Below are 26287 nucleotides of genomic sequence, written 5' to 3'. Positions count from 1 at the left end.
GCAAAACTTGTGCCCACTTAAAGGATAAATGATCTATCTAAATACTAACATTAACCAAAACAAAAATAGAAGTCTCTGTAATATAAATTTGAGGTCCAGCCCATTCATTTAGGTAATAGCCTTGGATGTTCATGAGTTGCAAGGAATTGAATTTGGCTTCCAGATATGCATGGCTCATGCATGTGGAAATAAAGCGTGAACACTACTTGGAATCAAAATTTTAAAAGGGGAAGGCTTACCCAAGGCTTTTTTTGGCTAAGGCACTAAGTAGAAGCGTTTTCTAAATGCACAAGTCTTTTGTAATAAAATTGTAATAATACAGAAGACTTACTACTGAACTACAGCAGACTTGCATAATTTCAAGGAGCCTGAGTTCTACATCAACCGAACTACAGCAGACTTACTACCAAAGATAAAAGACATGAGAAGATAATTAAGATAACTAACTAAACATCCAGAAGAAGTAGCTGAATTAGGAAGAGATCGCATTCATCACTCAGTAAGTTGTGATTATTTATTTATTTTTTCAGGAAAAAGAAAAAGAAAAAAAAAGGAGAGCCTTGGCTGCACCTGAGGCTTAAGCTTTTCCCTCCTACTGTGCACTTTTTGCGCCTGCATGATTTTACCAGAGCAATCGCTGCATTTAAGCCTACGCCTAGGCAGAAAGCGTGCCTTAAGGTAGCCTTTTATAATCTTCCTTGAAATATACAGCTGAAAAGAAAAAGAATGAGTTCGACAATAGGAAAGAGGGCTTTTATATAGGTATAATTAGATGCATTCATGCATATCACTGTATGAATTTCAGCTATTTAGAGAATTCAGGCAAGAGTCTATTTTTGTTATCACCTATTTGTGTTAGTCTATAACTTAAATTTACATATATCACACTATATGTCAAGAACAATAATATTGAAAAACAAGTTTTGCAAGTACAAGTAAGCATTATATAAAACATCTGCATTATATAAAACATCTGTGACTGCTATATGTAAATGAATCGAAGTATTAACTACTTGATGATGTAGATATCAAAACTTTCCTCTCCTTGCTGAGGATATTCAAGCAATATGTATAAATGCACATATGATCTTCCTAGGAGGTTGATAACTTCCTATGCAATTGGATAGTTATAAGCATAACATCTCTTTATCTTAGCTTGGAGTCTAATTTTAGTCAAAGATCTCGAGCATTCCAAAAATAAACAACATGCAACTGGATAGTTACAAGCATATCTTCGTTTTTCAATAAAGAAAGTCTTAGACCTTTAGTCATTCATTTTGTCGTTGAATTAGCAATTAGCAACGCATTTGAGCAAAGCAGGAATTTAACTTTATCATTTTCTTACGAAACCTATGGCCACTGGTTGCAGTTCTAAGAATAATATTTACACACTAATGAACCACAGACGCTTAGTAAATATATGATAAGTACAAAGGTCTATAAATATATGATAAGTACAAAGGTCTATAATATTTACCAATTGTTACGAAACTTAACATTTATGGTGTATACCATAAGATTTGTAGCCAAGTAGGGCCAGCTAGCACTTCTTCCGTCGTTATATATAGAAGTACTCATGGGTTCCTGGGCTGGAGGAGTATCCTTGCATTGCTCACCATACCTGTTTGAAGTTTGAACAACCAAGTACTCTGATGCTTGTTTTTGTAGTCAATAGGGATATATGAATTGCATCATAATCAACCAAGTCTCCAATTTTTGAATGTCTTGCATGCTTATATAGTCACACATATTTAGGATCTCAAAAGTGAAACTACAAATTCTGTGGTTGGGAGCTAGACAATACCTCTACAAACCGTCTGGGGCTTCCTTGAAAGTCTAAAATAGAAAAAAAAAATCCAACAAAGAGTAAAATAAGACCTATTGTTCATCAAATTACTATCCACCACACCTCACCATTGCCAGTCATTTGTTCCTATTCCTTAAAAAATGACTACATAGAAATGTTAAGAAACTTTTGATTTTTCATAAGTGACTAGTACAAATAACTAAAGAACTCATCCATGTGGATGATCTACTCAGAGATCAACTCATAACCAATGACTGTTCTCTACTTCTTCCACATTTAAACTCTATATCAGAAAAAGGATACCGACCATGAACAGGAAAATGATGTGCCTATATGAAAAGAATATTGAGACAGACATATGTAAGTACTAACTTGCACAATTTATGATCATCAGCTAGTTTGTATGCGAAAGGTTTGCAAGATTAGATCGATTGTATGACGATGAGAGGGAGCACGCCCGTAAACACTCATGAATGTTTCATGGATGCTGACAAGCGTGCTCTCTCTCATCGTCAAACAAATCCAATCATAGCTTGCCTCAGTAATGGCAAAGAGCCAGATTAGAATGTTTTCAACAATCGAGATAAAATTATTAAGAAATTTGGCTGGCAAATTCCACACTTGTCATGTCAAAGCTAAACAAATTTGGGAGAAAGCAAATGATACAGAAGTACCAATACCAAAACTGCAATCATCAACAATTAATTGACCTAGATTTAGGCAAAAGAAAATGACTACAGCAGTGCATACCTAGAGAAACCCCCAGACTGGAACCACTGTACCCTTTTTTTTTTTTGAAGGGTAGATTCAATTAATAAGGCAATGGCCAAATAACAGTACAAGGGACACAAGTCTGCAAAGCATGATTCACATGGTCAACTGCCAAAACAAGCAAGACTAGAGAAATCAAAAGAAAAGAACGAAAAAATCAAAAGAAAAGAACCAAACAGCTGAAAACAGAAAGCAAAAGCAATAGAAGAAAAAGGACATACAGTCGTGTTTTAGGTGGTGCGATTAGCCTCATTTCAGCATGCTCCATCTGTGCCCCCATTCTTAACCTTGTCAAAGCAATCTAGAGTTGATGGGTATGATTCTGGGATTGCAGAAGAAAGAAATGTTAACGAGGTGGCTGTTGGTGGTGGAGGGGTCTCATCAGTTGCAGTTACTCGTTTTCCATTAGAGCAGAAACGACCTGTAGGACCTCTGGTTGTGGTGGGTGTCAAAGATGGTGTTCTTTGGCTAATTGATAGGTAATGGACCCCCTTTTCCTTCAAGGATCAGCTGCTAATACTTGTATGTTGTTAATATTCATGCCCATAAAACATATCATATATAGTCTTTCAACAAGTACATGCATGTTAACACAAGCAATTTCCTTTCTCTTGTTCCATTATTTATCATATACAATATTTAGTATGAACAAAAAAGGACTCCATGAATAGTAATGTTTGATGTTGCTTCATAGATTTGTGAGTTTTATCATAAAGTTTTATGAGTTTTTATTTGGATCCGAAAGAAGTTACGGACAGGAAACTTTAAAAGAAAGTATCCTTTGATTCACTGATATCTTTAAAACAACTTGGTCAGTTGGTTTGCCTGGTTTTCTATCCTCATTCCTCATTCCTCGGTGCTCTAGTGCAGTAATTTGCACTTTCTTTTTTTTGTTTTGACTGGCTACCGAGTGCACTGTGGTCTGAGTCTGATTATTAGTGGATATAACGGAGTTACTTTCATTAGTCATTGTAGCTGAAGTTTTGATTGGAGAAGAAATTTATGATTGAATAACTGCTTGAAATCATTCTGGCAGATACATGAGTGCTCATGCCTAATCCCTCAGCCACCCTGGTATCCGCTGCCGGTGCCTTGCTGCTTATGGAGATGCTGTTAGTGCTGTGAAATGGTATCAGTCACTCTCTACAGTTTTAAATGAGATTTTTTTTTTCCTGGCCTAATGTTGTATATGAGATATAGCATTGATTATCTGACGCTACAAGTTATTCTTTTATGCAGGGCAAGTAGGCTTGGTAGAGAACATCATGATGATTTAGCCCAGTTTCTGCTAGGGATGGGTTATGCTACTGAGGCACTTCATTTGCCTGGAATCTCTACGAGGTATACTATGAATTAATTCAGGCGCTTTGCATATTTGACGTCACAGACTCAGTGTAGTTCTCTGTTTTGCATATTCATAAATTTCCATTTTGATAGGCTTCTTCTCTTTTGTTTCCAGCATAAAATATGTATTATTCTTCTGGTACGTAGAATAACTGTGTATTAACCTGGCCATATGTAGATACCTGTATACCAGTTTATAAGGTTGATTCAATGATTGATGGGTCTGGCAGACTGAAACATTATTTTTGTGTTGAATCCTTTTCTGCAATTATATGATAGAAAAGGCTTTTAAGCATCAAGCAGCTTACATTTCATTTCATTTTGAAACTTACAATGCTATCCTCGTTTTGTAGGTTGGAGATTGATTTGGCCATGCAGAGCAGTGATTTGAAAAGAGCTCTCCAGTGCCTTCTCACAATGAGCAACAGCAGGGACTTGGGGCAAGATAATTCAGGATTTGATTTGAAGGACATTCTTACTATAACAACTAAGAAAGAGAATATATTGGAAGCTGTCCAAGGAATGGTGAAATTTACAAAGGAGTTTTTGGATCTTATTGATGCCGCAGACGCTACTGGACAGGCTGAAATTGCTCGGGAGACTCTGAAGAGGTTGGCTACAGCGGCTTCTGTGAAAGGAGCTTTACAGGATCATGAATTAACAGGACAAGCTCTTCGGTTAGCCAATCATGGAGAGTTGACACGGCTTAATGTATGCTATCTATATCTGGACATGCTTATTTTAGTAAATGAGCTTTCTGGTGCTTCTGTTAAATCTACATGATGCAACAACCAACACATCAAACACAAGATCATATCATACAACACATATACAATATCAATTAAACCAGCTGCACAACATCCACACAGAAACTGCAGAATAGCTTTTCTTAGTGGTACTAGGACTCCACCTGGATCATTGACGCTCTGGATCCCTGCAGAAACAACTTGACCAAAGTTAGACATCTTGAGCAACTGGAACTGAGAATGAATAGCAATAGAACTAGAGCAGAAAGCCTTCTGTATGTCAACACCAAAAGCTTCAGAATGGGGCTGAACAATATGCTTAACAACGGGTGATGAATACAGGGACTTTGCTCCCTTTATATATTGGCCAAAACCACGAGTTAGACTCATCCCATAAGGAGTCCAACACTTCTTCATGTTTATCGAGACAGGAGACTTAGAGTTTATCACAAACACTTAATGTAATTCAGGTTGATTACAAATGAGTTTCCTACTTCTACTAGGAGATATACACCCACGTAGATAACTGGAATTAGAGTTATATTCATGTACTTCTTGTTATTTACATAGGATTAAATCAGCTGGTTTTATCTCAATGTGATTAAGATAATGTTGAGTCCACATATTCTAACATTCTCCCACTTGGACTAACATTGTCTGTACACAACACAACTGAACTAATAACCCCATATAGACAACAAACTGAAGTGTGCACTGAAATACACAAAAACTCATAGCTCATTCAGCTTGGTCAATTTGCAGAAAATAACGCAGAATCTCAAACCAATTTTGATTAAATAACCAGATTGATTAAAGATCACTAACATCAAATACTGCAATCACATAAGCTCAAAGTGATAATAAGAGCAAAATTTGGATAAGTATATCTACCTGCAAAAATCCAATGCTCATAGTCCAACAAAATGATTTTGACAATTCAAAATCTTAACAGCAAAACTGAAACCACTAGTGAACTGATATTTGCTTAACTGAAAACTAAAACTGAAGCTGCAAAATTCCTCAATGCAGAAAAGTTCACTTGATAACACACATTGATATTTTAAAGTTCAAAAACTGTAATTTGCAAGACTGCAGAAAATAAAATAATGCTGAAACCAAAAGAAACACATATATGAAATACCTCATTTTATTCAGAAACTGCAGTATCAAAATTACAAGCAAAAACAAAAACGACAATAACTGGAGCAAGAATCCTATTACACAAAATAAAATTCTAAAAGTTAAAATTGGCTCCCACTGAACTCAAGCCTCCAATTCAGATAGAATTCCCATGTTCTTGGTGTGCTTCTGAAAACTTGTAACTGATAATGCTTTAGTGAAGGGATCTGCTAGCTGTGACTCTGTATTTATGTTCAAGACATTTATCTCACCATGCTTCACTCTTTCTCTAACACTATAGAATTTTAAATCTATGTGTTTAGAGTTGTTGGACCTCTTACTGTTTTTACCAAAAAATACTGCAGCCTCATTATCACAAAATATTTTCAATGCATCTGAAACAATTGAACTTAATACTTTAGTATGCAATAGAAAATTTTTGATCCACAAGCCTTCACAGACTCCTTCATAAATGGCTATGAACTCAGCCTGCATAGTGGAGGTTGAAATCAATGACTGGTTCATGGTTTTCCATGCAACAGCCCCTCCTGCAAGCATGAAGACATAACCAGATGTGGACTTTTTAGAATCTGGATAATGGCCTGCAAAGTCTGAATCAGTATAGCCAACTAGTTCAAGCTTCTTAACTTGTCTGTAAACTAACATGTGAGATTTGGTTTTCTGCAGATATCTAAGTACTTTCTTTCCTGCAACCCAGTGTTCATGGGTAGGATTAGACTGAAACCTAGATAAAATTCCAACTGCAAATGACAAATCAGGTCTAGTGCAGACCTGTGCATACATTAGGCTACCAATTAACCTAGCATAAGGTTTGCTTTCCATATCAGACATCTTCCCCCCATTTTTAGAATTTTTGTTTTTGGACAGTTTGTCACCCTTTGTCATAGGTGCATCACCTGAAGCACAAGATTCCATACCAAATCTCTTCAACACTTTTGTGATGTAATTGTGTTGAGATAAGCCTAATAAGCCTTGTGACCTGTCTCTCTTAATTTCAATTCCTAAAACATAGGATGCCTCACCCAAATCTTTCATGTCGAAATTTTTAGACAGAAAGGCTTTGGTATCTCTAAGCAATTTAAAGTCAGTACTTGCTAAGAGAATATCATGATCCACATACAGTATAAGAAAAATAAAATTACTTCCAACTGTCTTAATGTATACACATTCATCCACAATATTTTCTGAAAAACCAAAAGATGAAATTACTGAATCAAACTTCTTATACCATTGTCTAGAAGCCTGCTTAAGTCCATAAATTGATCTTTTCAGTTTGCATACATGATCTTCTTTTCCTGTTTTCACAAAACCTTCAGGTTGTTTCATATAGATGACCTCATCTAATTCCCCATTCAAAAAAGCTGTTTTCACATCCATTTGATGCAGCTCCATGTTATAATGAGCTACTAGAGCCATTATAATCCTAAATGAGTCTTTAGTTGAAACTGGAGAGAATGTTTATGTATAGTCTATCCCTTCCTTTTGTGTGAAACCCTTAGCTACTAGCCTGGCTTTATGCCTTTCTACATTTCCATTTGCATCTCTCTTTGTCTTAAACACCCATTTGCAGCCTATTGGTTTTTGGTTTGGGTTTGGTTTAACCAATTCCCATACTGAATTCTGCTGCATTGACTCAATCTCAGCCTTCATAGCCTTCTGCCATTTTTCAACTTCATGGCTCTCAACAGCTTGCTTGAAGCTTGAAGGATCATTATCTTCACTTAGAATATCAGTTTCTTGCAGGTACACTACAAAATCACTATCTTCCCCATATACTGGTCTTCTCTCTCTTTGGGATCTCCTAGGCTGAGGTGGATTTTGTTCTTCTGCAGGGTTATTTTCTAAATGGACATTATCCGTAGGTTCATCTATATGAGGTTCTAAGCCTACTGGTTCTTCTAAAGCTTGATTTTGGCTTGGAGTTTCTGTATCTGCATTATCTGCATTGTTTGACTGAATTAAAGGTAAGATATTCTGTAAATTTTGGTTTTCAGTAATTTCTTCTAACTCCAAGGACAAGTCTTCAAAGTTAGTATTACTAAATCCTTCATCCAGAAATTTTGCTTGATGAGTTTCAAAAGTTCTGGTAAAATTTTGAGCTGCATAGAACCTATAGCCTTTAGATTTCTCACAGTAGCCAATAAAATGGCAACTGACTGTTTTGGATTCAAGTTTCTGTGTCTGTGCATTTGGCAATTTTGCCTCAGCCTTGCATCCCCACACATGACAATGATGCAAGTTAGGTTGCCTTCCACACCATAACTCAAAAGGTGTTTTGTCTACTGATTTACTAGGTGATCTGTTGCAAATATAATTTGCAGTCTTAAGAGCCTCACCCCATAAAAATATAGGTAGACCTGTAGTGCACATCATACTTCTCACCATGTTTAATAAAGTCCTATTTTTCCTTTCTGCTACTCCATTTTGTGTAGGATTATAGGGAGTTGTGTACTGAGCCTTAATGCCATTTTCCTGTAAATATAGTGCAAAAGGACCCTTCTGCTGGCCTGCTTCAGTGTGTTTCCCATAGAACTCCCCTCCCCTATCAGATCTCACTAGCTTAATTTTCTTCTCTAGTTGCAATTCAACTTCAGTTTTATAAATTTTGAATGCATCTAGAGCTTGTGATTTTTCTGACAGTAAATATATATAGCAGTACCTGGAAAAATCGTCTATGAATGTGATGAAGTAAAAATTTCCACAGATAGTTTTGTGTTTAAATGGACCACCTGTATGTATTAGTTCTAATAGGTTTTGACTTCTTAAGGCCTTTTTCTTTCTGTAGTTTGTCAATTTCCCTTTAAAACACTCAATGCAGTCATTTAAATCTGTATAATCTAATGCAGGTAAAATTTTATTTTTCTCGAGTGTTTTAAGTCTTTCTTTGGATATATGGCCTAATCTTCTATGCCACATATTTGCAGACTTATTATTGAACAATGTTCTCTTTGTACCTGTGACAGTGTTATTCTTTATAGTGTTTTGATTATTTTCAATCAACATAATTTCCTGTTGAGCAACAGAACAATCTAATTTCAAATAATCATGCACAAACACACCACAGCCAAGATAATTTGAACCCTGAAATAACTTTATTCCACTGAAATCAATAATGAGTTTGCAACCAATCTTAACTAAAAGACCTACTGAAATCAAATTCCTTTTCAAGGAAGGAATATAATAAACACTATCTAGAAAAAGAAAATTTCCTAAGCCTAAATCAATCTTCAGAGTCCCAATGGCCTTAACTGCTACTCTCGAACCATTTCCCACACAAACTTGGACCTCACTTTTATTTGGTGTCCTCCTGTTTGTTAAACCCTGCAAGGAATTCGTAATGTGTATAGGTGAGCCTGAGTCTAACCAGTAAGAGTGAGATGCTATATTAACAAAATTAACTTCTAGAGAAAAGACAGAATTTGGAAAAGACTCCCCCTTCTTTATCATCCAAGCCTTGAAACCACTGCAGTCTCTCTTCATGTGCCCTATTTTCTTGCAAAAATAGCACTTAAACTTAAAAGGTTTGTCAGCTTTATGTTCTGCAGGTTTGCCAGGTACTTTAGTGGTGGTAGTCTTCTTGGCCTTAAGTATGTTCTGTTTCTTCCACTTAGGCTTCTCAACTAGGTTGACTGCAGTAGCTGGTCTGCCTTCCTTCCTGATTCTCTCTTCCTCTACTACACAGATAGAAATTAACTTGTTCAAATCCCAGTTAGACTCTTGGGCATGGTAGGAGGTTCTCAGGTTACTGTAGGTGTTAGGCAATGACTGAAGTGCCACATGCACTACCTGAGAGTCTTTAACTCCCATGTCTAAATCCCTCAGCCTCGAGTTGAGGTCAATTAGCTCCATAATGTGCTCCCTCACACTTCCTTTTCCTGAAAACTCCAGCTCATTAAATCTTTTGGATAGCCTAGCTGCCTCAGCTTTGTCACTCTCCTGATATTTATCTCCTATGGCTTCTAGAAAATCCATGGCAAGCTCTGGCTCAATGATCGAGCCCCTAACTGTGTCAGACATAGAAGTTCTTATCACATTTTTGGCTTTCCTATTGGCGCTATACCACTCCTTATAGTATTTTCTATCTTCTTCTGTGCTCTCAGTGTCTAGCTCTAATGGCTGTTCCTCAATCAAGCAAAGATCCATATTTTGATGCATAGACAGATAAAATTCAACTTGGTTTCTCCACTTCTTATAATTCCATCCATTAAGCAACTGAATTTGGCCTATAGTGACCACATTTAGACCTAAAAACACATAAAATAAAGAAAATAAGATTTCTGCAGTAAAAGAATTTATCTGTCTGTTAATCTTTAAAACAAAATCATGTATTTGAATAACACAAGCAAAAGACATAAAGTTTAAAAGTAGTCATGAGCTTTAAAATTTTAGCAGATACATGATTAGTTTTCCATAAAACCCCATAACTAAAATAACATCAAGTAAGACCTTTGTGGCATAAAACTCAACATTCTAAAGTTCTAAATCACCATACTGCATTTAACAAAAATCAGTCATTCCTTGAACCAGTCAAAATCTTTGGATAAGAAAAGCTTCAAGGTATCTAAATAGATAGTTGTGATTACATATGATGCTGTTTTGCATTCAGAATTACACAGTGAACAACTTCTTTGGAAGATAAAATATAAGTGCAATTTTAAATGCAGAAACACAAGTTCCAGTTTTGTTAAAACTTAAAATCCTTGAAGAGTGATAATGAAAACTTGCTTTGTGCAAAATGACCAATACAATCTTTCAAGAATATCAAAACTAGAATTAATAACCATATGCTCAGTTTCTGTATGAACTTATTAATTTTATGCCATGAAAATAACAATACTGCAGATTTTATGTTGGGAGATATATTCCTAATTGTCAGCTAAAAACCATGGCATACTTAAAACAACCAATACTCAATCAAAATCATCAAATCATACCATCACAGTAATCATATAGTTCTCAAAACCAAAACTTCATATCACACGATTACAGTAAGTCATTCAACCATATATGCAGAATTCCTTCAATATGCATGATCAAGCATTCCAAATATGATTATGACAACCCTTTCCATATGCTAAACAGTAATCCATATGACAACCCTTTCCATATGCAGAAATTGAAATACAAGTTCTGGGATTCCCAATGAACATACCTTGGCCTCTGCTACAGCGCTGCAACAAAAATTTTATAGCGGAAGCAAAAGAAAACAAGCAGCAATTTCAACCCTTCCACATGATCCAATCAATTCTAAAGAGGGGTCTTGAATCCCATAACCGAGAATTTATCTCAGTGAGCCCTAACTCAATCCGATCCCTAAAGCAAAAGTGACCGTTATGTTCCAACGGTAATATTCTTAAATTTATATATTAATTTTGGACTCGGGTTTGGGCTTATTTGCTTAATGAATTGGATTAGTATTAAAGCCGGGTTAAAACCACTTAAGGCCTGCTTTTAGTCTAAACAGAAAATAGTTTTCACAATATGAATTTTCTGAACCAAAACAAAAAACGCATGATATGTGTTTTATGAAGTTCCTAAGCTTTGATACCAATTGTTAAATCTACATGATGCAACAACCAACACATCAAACACAAGATCATATCATACAACACATATACAATATCAATTAAACCAGCTGCACAACATCCACACAGAAACTGCAGAATAGCTTTTCTTAGTGGTACTAGGACTCCACCTGGATCATTGACGCTCTGGATCCCTGCAGAAACAACTTGACCAAAGTTAGACATCTTGAGCAACTAGAACTGAGAATGAATAGCAATAGAACTAGAGCAGAAAGCCTTCTGTATGTCAACACCAAAAGCTTCAGAATGGGGCTGAACAATATGCTTAACAACGGGTGATGAATACAGGGACTTTGCTCCCTTTATATATTGGCCAAAACCACGAGTTAGACTCATCCCATAAGGAGTCCAACACTTCTTCATGTTTATCGAGACAGGAGACTTAGAGTTTATCACAAACACTTAATGTAATTCAGGTTGATTACAAATGAGTTTCCTACTTCTACTAGGAGATATACACCCACGTAGATAACTGGAATTAGAGTTATATTCATGTACTTCTTGTTATTTACATAGGATTAAATCAGCTGGTTTTATCTCAATGTGATTAAGATAATGTTGAGTCCACATATTCTAACAGCTTCCAATTATTTTAATTTGCACGTAATAGTAATAACAGACAAAACGACACCTAAAAATTAATACATACCATATTTTTGTCCATATTCATAATTGAAACTGTGATTTCTTGGCGCTCTTTCTCTCACCAGTATACAATTAAAAAATGGGAAGTTGTGCTTTTTTTCTTTTTTTCCCTGAAAAATAAAAACTATGCTTTCCCAGTACACTAGTTCCTGACACCTATGTTTTCCTCTGCGGAATATCAATGGTCTACTTTTATCTTAGCTGTGTTCCATATTACTCTTGCTGATAGGATTTCTTTTCTCCATTTCCATATCATACCTAAAATCAGTGACATGCAATGCAGAATTTGGTAAACAATTGTAATCCGTTGGTGCTCGAGGGGAAGCCGCATTCGCAGCTGCAGTTTTGGGAGACAATGCCCTCATGGAGAAGGCTTGGCATGATACTGGAAATCTGGAATGCTTGCTGAGGCTGTGCTTCATGCCCATGTATGACATTTTACATAATGCTTGTACATATAACTCTCGAGTCATATGCTCACGTCCATCCTCGTTGTGCCGTCTTTTAAATGTTACATGAAATTTAGAAATATTATTGGGCCTCAAAAGTTTTTTTTTTTTTGAGAATTAATAAAACTTTATTAATGAAAATCAAAATTACATAATTCGGGAATGACCCGATGTAGCCTCAGTATCACCCAACACACTAGGGATACAAACACTACTCATTTCCCTCTCTTCTACCTCGGTGAAAGGCCTCTCACTCTCAGTGATGGACATGAGCAATGAAGGCCCATCCTCTAACCATAATACTCGCCCATCCTCTCGGGCTACAAAGCTTGCAATTGCATGGGCTGCCTTATTATTGTCCCGCGACGTGTGCTTAACCACAGAGATCTGGAGGTCTCTTAACAGAGTCTGGATCTCTTCCACGATAATACCTTCCGCCGCAAAACATTTGTCCTGTTTGTTAATAAGCTGCACAGCTCCCAGGCAATCAGTCTCCGCTTCCACCTCACGTAAACCTCTTTCCTTCACTATCTCCAATCCTCCTTTAATAGCTAGCAACTCCGACACCAAAGCTGAAACTGGATACACAATCCTTTGCCCAGCAGCCACCACGATAGTCCCCAATTCGCACCTCACAACAAAACCAACTCCATATCGGTTTAAACTAGATCAGATGCTGCACCATCACAGTTCAGTTTTAAACAACCCCTCCTTGGAGGCTGCCACCCATACTCTCCGGCCCCACTTCCCATTCTTTCCCTATCATTCACACTCCCCCTACCATGCACAGGCAGCCCCCTCCCATGAAAGTTCAATCCCACCCCATGCATATTCGGCCCCACTCCATTCACACTCAACCCCCTCCCATGCAAGTTCAAACCTCCTCCATGCACATTCAACCGCCCCCCTACACTGCCATGCACGTTCAACTCATGCATGTTTTGATCATGCATGGCTTGCCCATGCATAATTAAACTACCTTGCACGTCTAACCTTTCATCCACAACTCCTCTCTCATTCACCTCCCGTCTATCCATAGTAGCAAGCCATTCATTCAGCTGACTAACTCCAGTTTCAAAAATCACCTCAGCAGGTAACGCAGCTCCTTTATGATATAATGAATTCCGGTTATGCCAATGTAAGATCAAATATGGACATAACACATATCATCATAAAGTAATTGATGATTAGCTTAATATCAATCCTAGTTTAACATGGATACAAACAGTAAATCAATACTAGTGACTTAATGAATAGTGTATCAATTCATTAAGGATAGTAATCCATTGCTTAGTCTACAAGGAAGGCTACAAGTTGTGATACATTAAGAATCTAACTAGGAAACCTAATCCGATGAGTAATGCTTTAATGGGAAGCTTCTTGAGGGTTAAGTCACCTATATATACAGATGAATTGGTCCCTGATTACTACCACGACTATTGCATAAGTTCTGTCCATTGAGAAGCAAGTTGGTAAGTAACAGAAGGCCATATTCAGTGTTCGTGTTTGCAGCTGCATAAGATGGAATCTATGCCAGTGATTGCTGAAGGTAAGCCTTAATCCCTTTTATGATTGTGTGCATATATTGTGAGCATGTAATTATGGTTTTACAGCCAATTCCACCACAGGAGAAAGACAAGCAAATGAATCTCCTCTTCCTCTAGAGTGTTCATGGCATAATCAAAAAACAAAATAAAAGAAGGAAACTGACCCAATGACAATTTAGAGAAGAAAGACGCCCTTTCGAACACCAGAACACAAACTCCACAACTCCAGGTCGCGTGTACAGGCGTTTCTATCTCCTGTTGACACCGAGAACAAATTGCCGTCTGAGTAATCCTCTTCCAATGCAACGCTTCCATGGTTGGTATAAAACCCATTGAAGAACCACAAACCTATAAGAAGTTTCTTGCTATGCCGGTAAAGAATTTCCTGCTATGATTTGATGGAAATTGCATGTTAAGAACCACTGCATAGAAGATTGTTAAAATTCTAGGGAAAATAATTAAATTTTTTGTTTAAATTCTCAAGTAAAGCTGCTAATCAGAAAATAAAGTGTAAAGAAAGAAAAGAAAATATTTATTTTGAATATCATTTTGTTCGAGAGTGTCTGTTGTATGAACCCTATTTTACTTGGGCGAACGCCCCTGCTATTACCATTGTACGTCCAAAGTTGGGATTTTTACAATGTGTTTGAACTTTTACAACTTGGGATTTTTGCATTTTGGGATTTTCATATTCTGCATTGAAGGGTTGGAGATATGGAATTTTCCCTTTTTGAGTTCAAGTTACAGATTTTGGGACACCAAGTATTGGAAAATAAAACTTACGATTCCAGAAAGAGATGTTTACATGCCATAGAGTGTTCCCATCTGTACAGTAACCTACTAGTAAATGCACTAGGTATAGTCTCAAGGACGTTTGGCATCCAACGGACACATTCTCCATCACAAGATTGTAATCCGAGCTTGGAAAGGAAACCTGTCCCATGGCCATCTACGAAACCAGACAAGAAGCAAATATACTTGAAAGGCTGAAAAGGTCCCAAGTATGCCTGAAATCCTTGAATTTGGAATGTCGGTGATGTATTACCCTTTTGGTGCAATAACTGTGTAATAACCTGACCATATGTAGATACCTGCATACCAGTTTATAAGGTTGATTCAATGATTGATGGGTCTGGTAGACTGAAACATTATTTTTGTGTTGAATCCTTTTCTGAATTATATGATAGAAAAGGCTTTTAAGCATCAAGCAGCTTACATTTCATTTCATTTTGAAACTTACAATGCTATCCTCGTTTTGTAGGTTGGAGTTTGATTTGGCCATGCAGAGTAGTGATTTGAAAAGAGCTCTCCAGTGCCTTCTCACAATGAGCAACAACAGGGACTTGGGGCAAGATAATTCAGGATTTGATTTGAAGGACATTCTTACTATAACAACTAAGAAAGAGAATATATTGGAAGCTGTCCAAGGAATAGTGAAATTTACAAAGGAGTTTTTGGATCTTATTGATGCCGCAGATGCTACTGGACAGGCTGAAATTGCTCGGGAGGCTCTTAAGAGGTTGGTTGCTGCGGCTTCTGTGAAAGGAGCTTTACAGGGTCATGAATTAAGAGGACAAGCTCTTCAGTTAGCCAATCATGGAGAGTTGACACGGCTTAGTGTATGCTATCTATATCTGAACATGCTTATTTTGCTTTCTGGTGCTTCCAATTATTTTGGTTTGCACGTAATAGTAATATCAGACAAAACCACACCTAAAAATTAATACATATGATATTGTTGTCCATATTCATAATTGAAACTGTGATTTCTGGGTGTTCTTTCTCTGAGCAGTATACAAATAAAAAAATGGGAAGTTGTTGCTTTTTTTTGTTTGTTTTTTCCCTGAAAAATAAAAACTATGATTTCCCAATATACTAGTTCCTGACACCTCTGTTTTCCTTTGCGGAATATCAATGGTCTTCTTTTGTCTTAGCGGTGTTCCAATTTACTCTTACTGATAGGATTTCTTTTCTCCATTTCCATATCATACTTTCTAAAATCAGTGACATGCAATGCAGAATTTGGTTAACAATTTAATATCCATTGGTGCTGGACGGGAAGCAGCATTCGCAGCTGCTGTTTTGGGAGACAATGCTCTCATGGAGAAGGCTTGGCAGGATACTGGAATGCTTGCTGAGGCTGTGCTTCATGCCCATGTATGACATTTTACATATGCTTGTACATATAACTCTCGAGTCATTGCTGTGAGCTGACCTCATGGATATTGCAGGCTCATGGGAGACCAACATTGAAGAACTTGGTTCAGGCATGGAATAAAATGCTGCAAAAGGACGTTGAGCACACCCCATTAGAAAAAACGGATGCTGTTGCAGCATTTTTGGCTTCTCTGGAGGAACCCAAGCTTACAAGTTTAGCAGATGCTGCCAAGAAACCACCAACTGAAATTCTTCCTCCAGGGATGCCATCTCTTACAGTTGCTATGGCTGTTCAAAAGAAACCGCCTCCAGGGGCCCAGAATTCACAGCAGCAACCGGGCAAGCCACTGCTGTTAGAAGCAGCCCCTGCTACCACACCACCCCTTCAAGTGTGCCACAACAATCTGAATCAGGTGAACCAACTTCAGACAATAATCCCCCTGTTTCATCAACAGACAGTAATCCAGCTCCAGTTGCTTCTGGAGAAAGTGTCCCGGAAAATTCTAAGAATGATGTGGCACCATCAGACACGCCATCAGATGCGCCACCTCAAACCTCACAATCTGATGCCGCATCCCAAGGCCCACAACCTGATGCAACCCCATCCCAAGCGCCACAACCTGATGTCCCATCCCAAGCGCCGCAACCTGATGCCCCATCCCAAGCGCCGCAACCTGATACCCCATCCCAGGCACCGCAACTAGAAGCCCCATCCCAGGCGCCGCTACCAGAGGCCTCATCCCAAGCGGCGCAACCAGAGGCCTCATCCCAGGCGCCGCAACCAGAGGCCTCATCTCAAGTGCCGCAACCACAGGTCCCAATCCAGACACCACCATTACAAACCCAACCCCAGGTGCCAGCGATTCAGGAAACCAAACAAGCAAGATTGCCAATAAGTGATGATTGGCTTAATTACTAGAAACCTGTTGTAGCTCAGGTGACTGGCAGATATTTGTGATTTTTTCCAGAAGCTCCATGGCATTTGTCGTATAAAGGAACCACAGTGGTCTAACTATTCAGTTTGGTGGCAAAGTGAGATACCATTCTGAAGTAGCAGTAGGTTTGTGTATAATTTTTGTTCCAGTAAGCTTTGGCATGTGTTTGTATTATCCAGTGTACTATCGATTCGTTAGCATCTTCTCTCCTTTTGATGTTGATAACAGATAAATGAGTTGATGAGGTTGTAAACAGGCATTGCATTTGGCGGCTTTATCCTTGTTCCAAAATATTTTTATTTTTATTTTTTTGGTTGAAATTTCAATAGCAATCAAGACAAAGTGAAAAGTGTCCTTGCTGCAAGCCTTTAGTTGGAAGCCCAGAGTACCACCTTCAAAAGGGTGCCAACCAAATTCTCTCAACATATTGCAGAGTTGTTGGTAAAAGGACGTCCATTCTGGTTGTGCTATATGTTAAATGAAATTTAGAAATATTGTTGGGTCTCAAAAATTATATGAAAGTAAATTTTTGCATGAACCACAAACCTATAGAAAGTTATCTTGCTATGCGGGTAAAGAATTTCCTGCTATGATTTGATGGAAATTGCATGTTAAGAGCTACCGCAAAGAAGATTGTTAAAATTCTTTTTATATGTTTTTGTTTAAATTCTAAAGTAAAGCTACTAATCAGAAAATAAAGTGTAGAGAAAAAAAAAACAAAATATTTATTCTGAATATCATTTTGTTCGAGTACGTATTTTGTATGAACCCTATTTTACTTGGGCTTTCCAGCCCTGCTATTTTACCATTTTCCTTTCAAAATTGGGATTTTTACAATGTGTTTGAACTTTTAAAACTTAGGATTTTTGAATTTCAGGATTTTCATATTCTGCATTGAAGGGTTGGAGATATGGAATTCTCCCTTTTTAGTTCAGGTTACAGATTTTGGGACACTCGGTATTGGAAAACAAAACTCAAGATTCCCGAATATAGAGATGTTTACATGCCATAACCTACAACTGGATGCACTGGGTATGGTCTTAAGGACGTTTAGTGCATCCAACGGTCACAGTGCTCCATCACAAGATTGTCATCCAAGATTGGAAAGGAAACCTGTCCCACGGCCACATACGAAACCAGACAAGATGCAAATATACTTGAAAGGCTGAAAAAGTCTCTAGCACGCCTGATATCCTTTAACTTGGAACGTCCGTGATATATTTGTACCGGGCATGTTTGTCTTCGTCTGTCACATTCCTACTGTTGTTAAACTCCCGCCGTTTAGACAATCATCCAGCATGCACAAAAGACCTTTAAGCCTGGGTTTCAGTTGGGATTAGAATTCACAACCATGCATTGCTGAGGAACAAGGATAAATTAAAGGTGTTAAAAACAGGGTGGATTATTCATCAAAACAAATAAGGAGACAACGTCCACAACCTTGAACAGCAGCTTCCAACAAATATTTTATAAGGAACATTTCCATTTAGATCCCATGAACACTGAAGAAATCCAAAACCTGAGGACTTATCAACTAAGCTCCTGTTAAGAACAGAAAAGAAAGCATAAATGAGAAACATAGGAGGGTACGTAGCAAAACCTGACTTGAAATAAGGTATAGAAGCAAAATCTATGCCTACTTAAAGGATGAATGATTTATCTAAATACGAACATTAACGAAAACAAAAATAGAAGTTTCTGTAATATAAATTTGAGGTCCAGCCCATTCATTTAGGTAATAGCCCTGGTTGTGAATGAGTTGCAAGGGAATTTGGCTTCCAGATATGCATGGCTCATGCCTATGGAAATAAAGCACAAACACTACTTGAAATCAAGATTCTAAGAGAATGGTTAGCCGAGGCATTTTTGTCTAAAAGTGGGAAGTGTTTTCGAAATGCGCAAACCTTTTGTAATAAAATTGTAATAATACAGAAGACTTACTACTGAACTACATCAGACTTGCATAATTGCAAGGAGCCTGAGTTCTACATCAACTGAACTACAGCAGATTGACTACCAAAAATAAAGACATGAGAAGATAATTAAGATAACTAAACATCCAGAAGAAGTGTAACTGAAGGAAGAGATCGCATTCATCACTCAGTAACTCATGATTATTTATTTATTTTTTCAGGAGAAAAGAAAAAAAAAAAAAAGAGCCTTGGCTGCACCTGAGGCTTAAGCTTTTCCCTCCTCCTGTGCAATTTTTGTGCCTGCTTGCTTTTACCAGAGCCATCGCTGCATTTAGCCTATGCCTAGGCAGAAAGCGTGCCTTAAGGTAGCCTTTTACAATCTTGCTTGAAATATACAGTTGGAGAGAAAAAGAATAAGTTCGATAATAGGAAAGAGGGCTTTTTAATAGGAATAATTAGATGCATATACCTCTATATGGGAATATCACTATGAATTTCAGCTATTTAGAGAATTCAGGCAAGAGTTTAAATTTTTGTTATCACCTATTTCTGTCGGTCTATAACTCAACTTCTCCTCAAATGTCAAGAACAATAATATTGAAAAACAAGTTTTAGCAAGTACAAGTAAGGATCAGTAGTCATTGCATTACATAAAACATATGTGACCGCTATATGTAAATGAATCAAAGTATTAACTACTTGACAATGTAGTATCATAACTTTCCCATCCTTGCAGAGCAATATGTATAAATGCACATATGATCTTCCCAGGAGGTTGATAACTTCCTTTGCAATTCGATAGTTATAAGCATATTTTCTCTTTATCTTAGCTTGGAGTCTAATTTTAATCAAAGATCTAAAGCATCCCAAAAATAAACAACATGCAACTGGATAGTTATAAGCATATCTTCATTTTTCAATAAAGAAAGTCTTAAGACCTTTAATCATTCATTTGTTGTTGAATTAGCAATTAGCAACGCATTTGAGCAAAGCAGGAAATTTAACTTCATTATTTTCTTACCAAACCTATGGCCACTGGTTGCAGTTCTAAGAATAATAGTTATACACTAACGAACCACAGACACTTAGTAAAGATATGATAAGTACAAAGGTCTATCATGTTAAATAAACAAAGGTCTATAATATTCACCAATTGTTATGAAACTTAACATTTATGGTGTATACTATAAGCTTAGTAGCCAATTAGGGCCAGCTAGCACTTCTTCCGTCCTCATAGAAGTACTCATGGGCTCCTGGGAGAGGAGTATTCTTGCATTGCCCACCATACCTGTTTGAAGTTTGAACAACCTAGTACTCTGATATGATGTTTGTTTTTGTAGTCAATAGGGAAATATGAATTGCACAATCAACCAAGTCTCCAATTTTTGAATGTCTTGCAAGCTTATAGTCAGACATACCAGACTGTTCATCAACTTAATCTCCGCCACACCTCGCCTTTGCCAGTCATTTGTTCTTATTCCTTAAAAATGATTACATAGAAATGTTAAGAATCTTTTGATTTTTCAAGTGATAATAGATTAGGCAAAGGTTTGATGAGTTCAGACAATTAGTTATGTAAAAAGTAATGACTAAATGTTTATATTGAGGCAAAATATTTTGCTTTTCCTAAAGAACTCATCCATGTGGATTGATCTACTCAGAGATCAACTCTAACCAATGACTGTTCTCTAATTCTTCAACATTTAAACTTTATATCAGAAAAAGGATATCGACCATGAAAAGGCAAATGATGAGCCTTTATGAAAGGAACATTGAGATTGACACATATAAATACTAACTAGCACAATTTATGATCACCAACTAGTTTGTATGCGAAAGGCCGGTGCACAAGATTAGATCGATTGTATGACGATGAGAGGGAGCACGCTCGTAAACACTCATTACTGTTTCATGGATGCTGACAAGCGTGCTCTCTCTCATTGTCAAACAAATCTAATCATAGCTTGCCTCAGTAATGGCAAAGAGCCAGATTAGAATGTTTTCAACAATCGAGATAAAATGTTTGCTGGCAAATTCCACACTTGTCATGTCAAAGCTAAACAAATTTGGGAGAAAGCAAATGATATAAAAAACGAAAACTGCAATCATCACCACTTAATTGACCTAGATTTAGGCAAAAGAAAATGACTACAGCAGTGCACACCTAGAGAAACCCCCAGACTGGACCACTGTACTTTTTTTTAGTCACAAGGCACATGGCCAAACAACAGTTCATGGGACACAGCCCAATCCAGACAAAGTCTGCAAAGCAAGCAAAAGAAGACTAGAGAAATCAAAAGAAAAGAAACAAACAGCCAAAAACAGAAAGCAAAAGCCAAAGAAGAAAAAGATGGAAATACCGTACTTGGTTGATATAATCAGATAAACATAGTTAAGACCAATAGTAAAATGACAAAAAAACAAAAAAAAAGACCAACAGTACATCACACATCAACCATGATCATAAATGTACAACTACATATAATGTACTACCAACTGGTCCTCAAAACCCACCAGCTGCCGGAAAAAAGTCACCAAAACCACCACATGAAATTAACACAGTATCACACGCAAGAAAGTCCCGAGTCACAACATCAACATGCAACCTCCAATTCAGCACTTCCCTTTGATGTTCCTCAAGCTCATGACTATCATTGTTTGTAATCATATTAGCAATCATGCTGTTGCTGTTTCCATACAGTCTTCTGTCTGTTTATTACTTGTATATATGTAATAATTTAACTATATCCAACACAATAGTTTTGAAAAACTTGGCAAGCAAATAAATTCTCATGTATAATATCGCATACCAGTTGTTTAGCTCAAATGAACTCTAATGTTTGGTTTTGTGGTCAGCAGTAAAATATCAATTCCATACTTCAAGTGAAACAAAGCCGACTGTTGAATGTTTTGCATCCCTACTACTCATACCTGAATGTTGATCTCAACCTAATCTAATCATCTTATATCACTGCCACACCTCATGTTCCAGTCCTATTGACATAGTTCTTACAAAAGAAAAGGAAAAAAAAAAAGAAGAAGATTAAAAGTACATAGAAATTTTTATTGAAATTACTTTAGTCAAAATTTTATTGAGGTCGAAAAATTTAATTATGTAAAATTGAATTGCTGAACACTAAGCCAAAATATTTTAGTTTTCCAAACATGCAACTGAATGTAATTAACAAGATAATGCATCCATGTTGATGTACTAAGAGATTGATCCATGAACAATGACCACTCTACTTCATCAACATGTAATCTCCATATCATAACAAGACATCAACCAACAAAAAGGCTAATGGAAACCATTCTGGAATAAATAATATGATTGACAAAGATAAATGACAAATTACACAATGTTATAAGCTTATCAGCTAGTTTACATCCCAAAGATGCAAATACATGAAACATAGCATCGAGGATAGACCAGGACAACAGCAGTACGATGACAAAGAGAGGGGTTTTCATGGATGCTGACAAGTGTACTCTCTCTCTCTGTCATCCAAACCACCAATAGCTCAGCTCATAGTCATATATACACATACAGTAACTGCTAAAAGCCGGATTAACATGTTTTCCACTAATCACAATACAATTATGAAGAAAATTGACATACAAGTTCCGCACATTTCATGTCAATGCCTAAAAAATGTAAGACAAAAAGAAAAGAAAATAAGGGCAAATGATATAAACGTATCAATGTTCCAAAACTTCATCATACAAATTCACCTATTCAGGCACAAAAACAGACTTCGAAGAGCATCACCATTCACCAAGAAAAAGTATCAGACTGAGCCAATTTTACTTTGTTGATTAAGATCAAATATGACATAGCTAAGACCTACAGCACTAGAATCACAAATCAACAACAATTACTAATATATGTTCTCGTAGCTAGTAACCAAAATCTGCCGCATGATACTAATGAACACAATATCACATGCAAGATAGGGATCTCGCTCCATGGATTAAAGGTACACCAGGGATGACAGGCTGATACGAAATTTATCTAGTATCCCAACATCAACAATATGTAACCTTCCATATATAGAACCTCAGCTTGTAGATCAAAGGAGTTAAATCATATTGTATAGACCAAATAACTGGGCAAACATATGGGTTGCAAAGTTGGTGATCATGGAAACTCCAAATCTGAATAGAAATCTGACAAGTGAAAAATCAAATTCATGGACTTGTGAAAGCCAGATCAGTAGAAAGTGCTTCAAGAAAAATTATAATGTTGGAGCATACATACTATTAAAGCCAATCTATACATGTAGAACAGCCTTGAATAATTTGACAGTTGATCGACTGAGAACAATCTGGATACTAAGCTTTAAATAATAATCAAAATCCTTTGAAGCTTGAAACTTTAAACCCAGAATTTTTGCATTTAAGGTTTAAGAGTTTAAGCCAATATTAAGGAACGGTCAAATTTTACAGATGATAGACTAGTGTAAAGAAAAGGAAAAATCTTCCAGATACCTCTTCCTCTTCCTGGCACATCAGAACTGATCGAAACCCCGCTACATACTTGGAGAAAAGAAGGATATCAGGAAATTTTCAGTAGTATTCCAATCGTTTCTTTAGCCGATGCATGAAGATCGACTTTGTAAGGAAAACCTAACATTCCATGTACCAGGCAGATCAACCACACAAAAACTCTTAAGCACAGGAACAAACAAACAGATAAACGGAAACCTCAACCAAAAGAGTAGGTTCCAAAACCCTAAGATCAGACTCAAAACTGCAAACCCACACCAAGCTGCAGAAGAAAAAGCAAACATGCAAGAGAGTGACAACCCAATAGTTTGGATAGAAGAAGGCTCAAGCTTTTGTGTCTCTCAGAAAAGTAAGGACCGAGCTTTAGTTTTGTTTTCTGTTTGGCCGAACTCCAAAGACCAGAGCTCTTTGAAAGCAAAACAAAGCAATAGTTAGTCTGCAAAAATTAGCTACATCAAATCATAAACAGCTTCACCCCAACCTGCACGCCTACATAAATATCACAAACATCAACAAGATAACAAATTTGAGACTATTTATTTGTACTATAAGAGAGAATGTCATTGGAGCACCGAAACCAGAGCCAATGACCTTTCAGATTAAACCTTAGTGTTGCATTTTAATTACTATTAAGTACTACTAATGATGATTAAAGGTACATCCCCACTTGTCTTAGTACACGTGATTAACGTTCCACAGTCTTCCACTTGCCTGCCGACGGATAAGCTAAAACTAAAAGAACCGAAATTTACCCAGTCACGCGCGTAGTCAGGTCTCACACACATTGTAGGGGATTAGGAGGTGATGAGCACGCGCAATAAGTGGGTGTGGGGCTGGATTCCGAAGTGGATGGTTGAGTTTTGTGATAAGATTTTGGTTGTCCTTGGAGCCTATTCCTTGTTTTTTGTACGGCGGCAGATGCAGGTGCTAGGGTTAATGCTACTGGCCTTGGCAACAGTGGCCACAGCAAGTGGTGGTTGAATTTGGTTTTGGGCCACCCAACTGTACAGCCCTTAAAGAAATGCTTCTTTCGAATTGCTTCTTTTGATATGAAACATTTTCTATGCATTACCGGTACAAATGATCAGATTATCTTAATTCTTAATATTTATACTCAAATTTTTTCTTAATAATCAAATAACGTATTTGATATAACTAATCATTTGTGTTTTGTTTTTTTTTTTTTTTTTTTTTAAGGAAGCGGAAATAGGACTAACTCCACGTCCTACCCCGAAATTTTATTAAGAAAAATAATAAGGTTACAAATGAGCTGGCGGACCAAACCAAACCAAGCTCAAGAGAAAGAGAACAAAAGCAAAAGGAGGCGGGGGACTAGGCCAAGACCGCATCCGATACAAACAAAGTAATAAGTAAGACAAAAATTAATAGGCAATACAAATTAGGGCTCAAACCAAGAGCCCAAACAAAGTAACTAAGAAAACCGATAACTAGCACGCGAAGAGTAATCATGACCAAACTCAGAAGTAATAATGGACGGGAGGGCAATCCACCATACCGCTCCGTCATGCAAAGCACCATAATTAGCCAGCTTGTCTGCTACTTTGTTCCCTTCCCTAAAGATGTGTGATATATGGAAAGTCATTTGCCGAGACCTGAGTACACAATTAAACCAACGAGTTCTGAGCCTCCAAGGAATAAGGTTGGGGTTTTTGAAATATGTAAGTACTAGGGTGGAGTCCGTCTCCAACCAGATATGGGTCCAACGACGAACCCAAGCTACCTGAATAGCCTCAATGACAGCCAAAATCTCTGCATCAATGGCACTAGGAACCTCAGCTCTTGCTGCAAAGGCCCCAACAAAATTTCCCTCGGCATCACGAAAAATCCCTCCAAACCCAGCCATATTAGAGCCTCTAAAGGATCCATCAGTATTCACTTTTAACCAGTGGTCAGGCGGCTGCCAAGTTACAGGCTTGAAGCTAGGGGCTCTACACAATAGTGGTGAAAGGCCTAGTAGGTTGAAGATTTGTGTTGCTGCAACAGCACTTCAGTGCTCTAAATCATCCCTCGCTTTTATAACTCAATAAACACTTTTATGTTTATTTGTCAAACAGATTTATAACTCAATAAACACTTTTATGTTTATTTGTCAAACAGATTTATAACTCAAAAACACTTTTTAGATAGTTAAAAGCACTTGTATTAACTTTTGAGGCAATCTTAAATCCCTTATGTTCTTAGTTCTTACTCTAACTTACATTTGCCATCAATTTCGAAACATGCCATAAGTGCTAGTTGAGATAATTGATTTTGTAAGTTTAGTAAATCGTTCAAGTTAACCTTATAATTCTCAATAATAATTCATCATGTCAAAACAGTTTTGTTCCAAATCGATTAGATCTCTAATAAATGAGTAAAATCATGAAGTTTTTTTTTTTTTTTTTTTTTTGAATCAAGGCAAAATGCCAATATATTGATCACAAGCCAAAATGACATACCCTCCTGTTACCAATTAGGTGTAGGCAAGAAGTTGTGCTAGCACCCACAATGGTACGTAGAAAATAGGGCACTCATTTGACATTAATTACATTCGAAATAGCATGAATCTTCCTTCAGTACTACTCCAGAAGATCTGCTAGAAGCATAAAAGTGCATATATTGGTCCCTAAAAAACTTAGGGAATTATTGAAAGTAAACTAAGCTACTAACATAATGCAAGCTTAAAACAACCAGGCGCAATTTACTTAGGCCCAAATGGGAACAGTTCAAGAACATCTTCAC

The 26287-nt window shown here is 37.1% G+C and overlaps 3 protein-coding genes and 1 long non-coding RNA gene across 12 annotated transcripts; 2 read left to right on the top strand and 2 right to left on the bottom strand.

The window, feature by feature from the left end:
* Positions 1 to 357: 357 nt before the first annotated feature.
* Positions 358 to 2030, bottom strand: LOC121049708. The gene is made up of 3 exons (XR_005801126.1): positions 1478 to 2030; positions 571 to 711; positions 358 to 403 (listed from the first exon to the last, which is right to left on the bottom strand). It is a non-coding gene; the product is annotated as an uncharacterized LOC121049708 (long non-coding RNA).
* An 887-nt stretch (positions 2031 to 2917) lies between these two features.
* On the top strand, positions 2918 to 15827 carry LOC112169589. 2 transcript variants are annotated; one of them, XM_040507680.1, is made up of 4 exons: positions 2918 to 3057; positions 3615 to 3707; positions 3818 to 3919; positions 15296 to 15827. In XM_040507680.1, the coding sequence occupies exons 3-4, from the start codon at positions 3873 to 3875 to the stop codon at positions 15756 to 15758; spliced, it is 510 nt and encodes a 169-aa protein (XP_040363614.1). In that variant the 5' UTR covers positions 2918 to 3057; positions 3615 to 3707; positions 3818 to 3872; the 3' UTR covers positions 15759 to 15827. The 2 variants fall into 2 exon arrangements, 1 of the variants encoding a protein (XP_040363614.1); XR_002924756.2 differs by lacking the exon at positions 15296 to 15827 and adding an exon at positions 4276 to 4477 and having other exon boundaries at positions 2919 to 3057.
* A 220-nt stretch (positions 15828 to 16047) lies between these two features.
* LOC112171415 (cyclic AMP-responsive element-binding protein 5-like) lies at positions 16048 to 17419 on the top strand. Its single transcript, XM_040508567.1, has 2 exons — positions 16048 to 16191; positions 16266 to 17419. Exons 1-2 carry the CDS (start codon positions 16048 to 16050, stop codon positions 16893 to 16895), a joined length of 774 nt encoding a protein of 257 aa, XP_040364501.1. The 3' UTR covers positions 16896 to 17419.
* Positions 17420 to 17997: 578 nt separating this feature from the next.
* Positions 17998 to 24141, bottom strand: LOC121049707. 8 transcript variants are annotated; one of them, XR_005801116.1, is made up of 5 exons: positions 21204 to 24141; positions 20458 to 20519; positions 19298 to 19423; positions 18567 to 18668; positions 17998 to 18485 (listed from the first exon to the last, which is right to left on the bottom strand). XR_005801116.1 is itself a non-coding variant. In XM_040507681.1 (4 exons), exons 1-4 carry the CDS (start codon positions 23546 to 23548, stop codon positions 18376 to 18378), a joined length of 315 nt encoding a protein of 104 aa, XP_040363615.1. In that variant the 5' UTR covers positions 23549 to 24131; the 3' UTR covers positions 17998 to 18375. The 8 variants fall into 8 exon arrangements, 2 of the variants coding, with proteins under 2 accessions (XP_040363615.1, XP_040363616.1); XR_005801117.1 differs by having other exon boundaries at positions 19298 to 19419; XR_005801120.1 differs by having other exon boundaries at positions 23528 to 24140.
* Between the last annotated feature and the right edge of the window lie 2146 nt (positions 24142 to 26287).

This window comes from Rosa chinensis, chromosome 6 (assembly GCF_002994745.2).
Source record: "Rosa chinensis cultivar Old Blush chromosome 6, RchiOBHm-V2, whole genome shotgun sequence".
In the NCBI taxonomy this organism is placed as follows: Eukaryota; Viridiplantae; Streptophyta; class Magnoliopsida; order Rosales; family Rosaceae; genus Rosa; species Rosa chinensis.
Note: the sequence above shows the minus strand (reverse complement) of the source record. Positions and strands in the feature narration are given on the sequence as shown.

What these genes read in the sequence shown, in the direction of transcription:
- LOC121049707 (XM_040507681.1), bottom strand. Translation starts at nt 23,548, where the DNA reads ATGTGCCAGGAAGAGGAAGAG. An exon ending in GGGAAAAGCTTAAGCCTCAG is followed by an intron (nt 18,669 to 19,297) that starts GTGCAGCCAAGG and finishes TGTTCTTAACAG; the next exon opens with GAGCTTAGTTGATAAGTCCT. An exon ending in GTTGGAAGCTGCTGTTCAAG is followed by an intron (nt 18,446 to 18,566) that starts GTTGTGGACGTT and finishes ACTGAAACCCAG; the next exon opens with GCTTAAAGGTCTTTTGTGCA.
- LOC112171415 (XM_040508567.1), top strand. Translation starts at nt 16,048, where the DNA reads ATGCAGAATTTGGTTAACAATTTAATATCCATTGGTGCTGGACGGGAA. An exon ending in AGGCTGTGCTTCATGCCCAT is followed by an intron (nt 16,192 to 16,265) that starts GTATGACATTTT and finishes TGGATATTGCAG; the next exon opens with GCTCATGGGAGACCAACATT.
- LOC112169589 (XM_040507680.1), top strand. Translation starts at nt 3,873, where the DNA reads ATGGGTTATGCTACTGAGGCACTTCATTTGCCTGGAATCTCTACGAG. An exon ending in TTGCCTGGAATCTCTACGAG is followed by an intron (nt 3,920 to 15,295) that starts GTATACTATGAA and finishes CTCGTTTTGTAG; the next exon opens with GTTGGAGTTTGATTTGGCCA.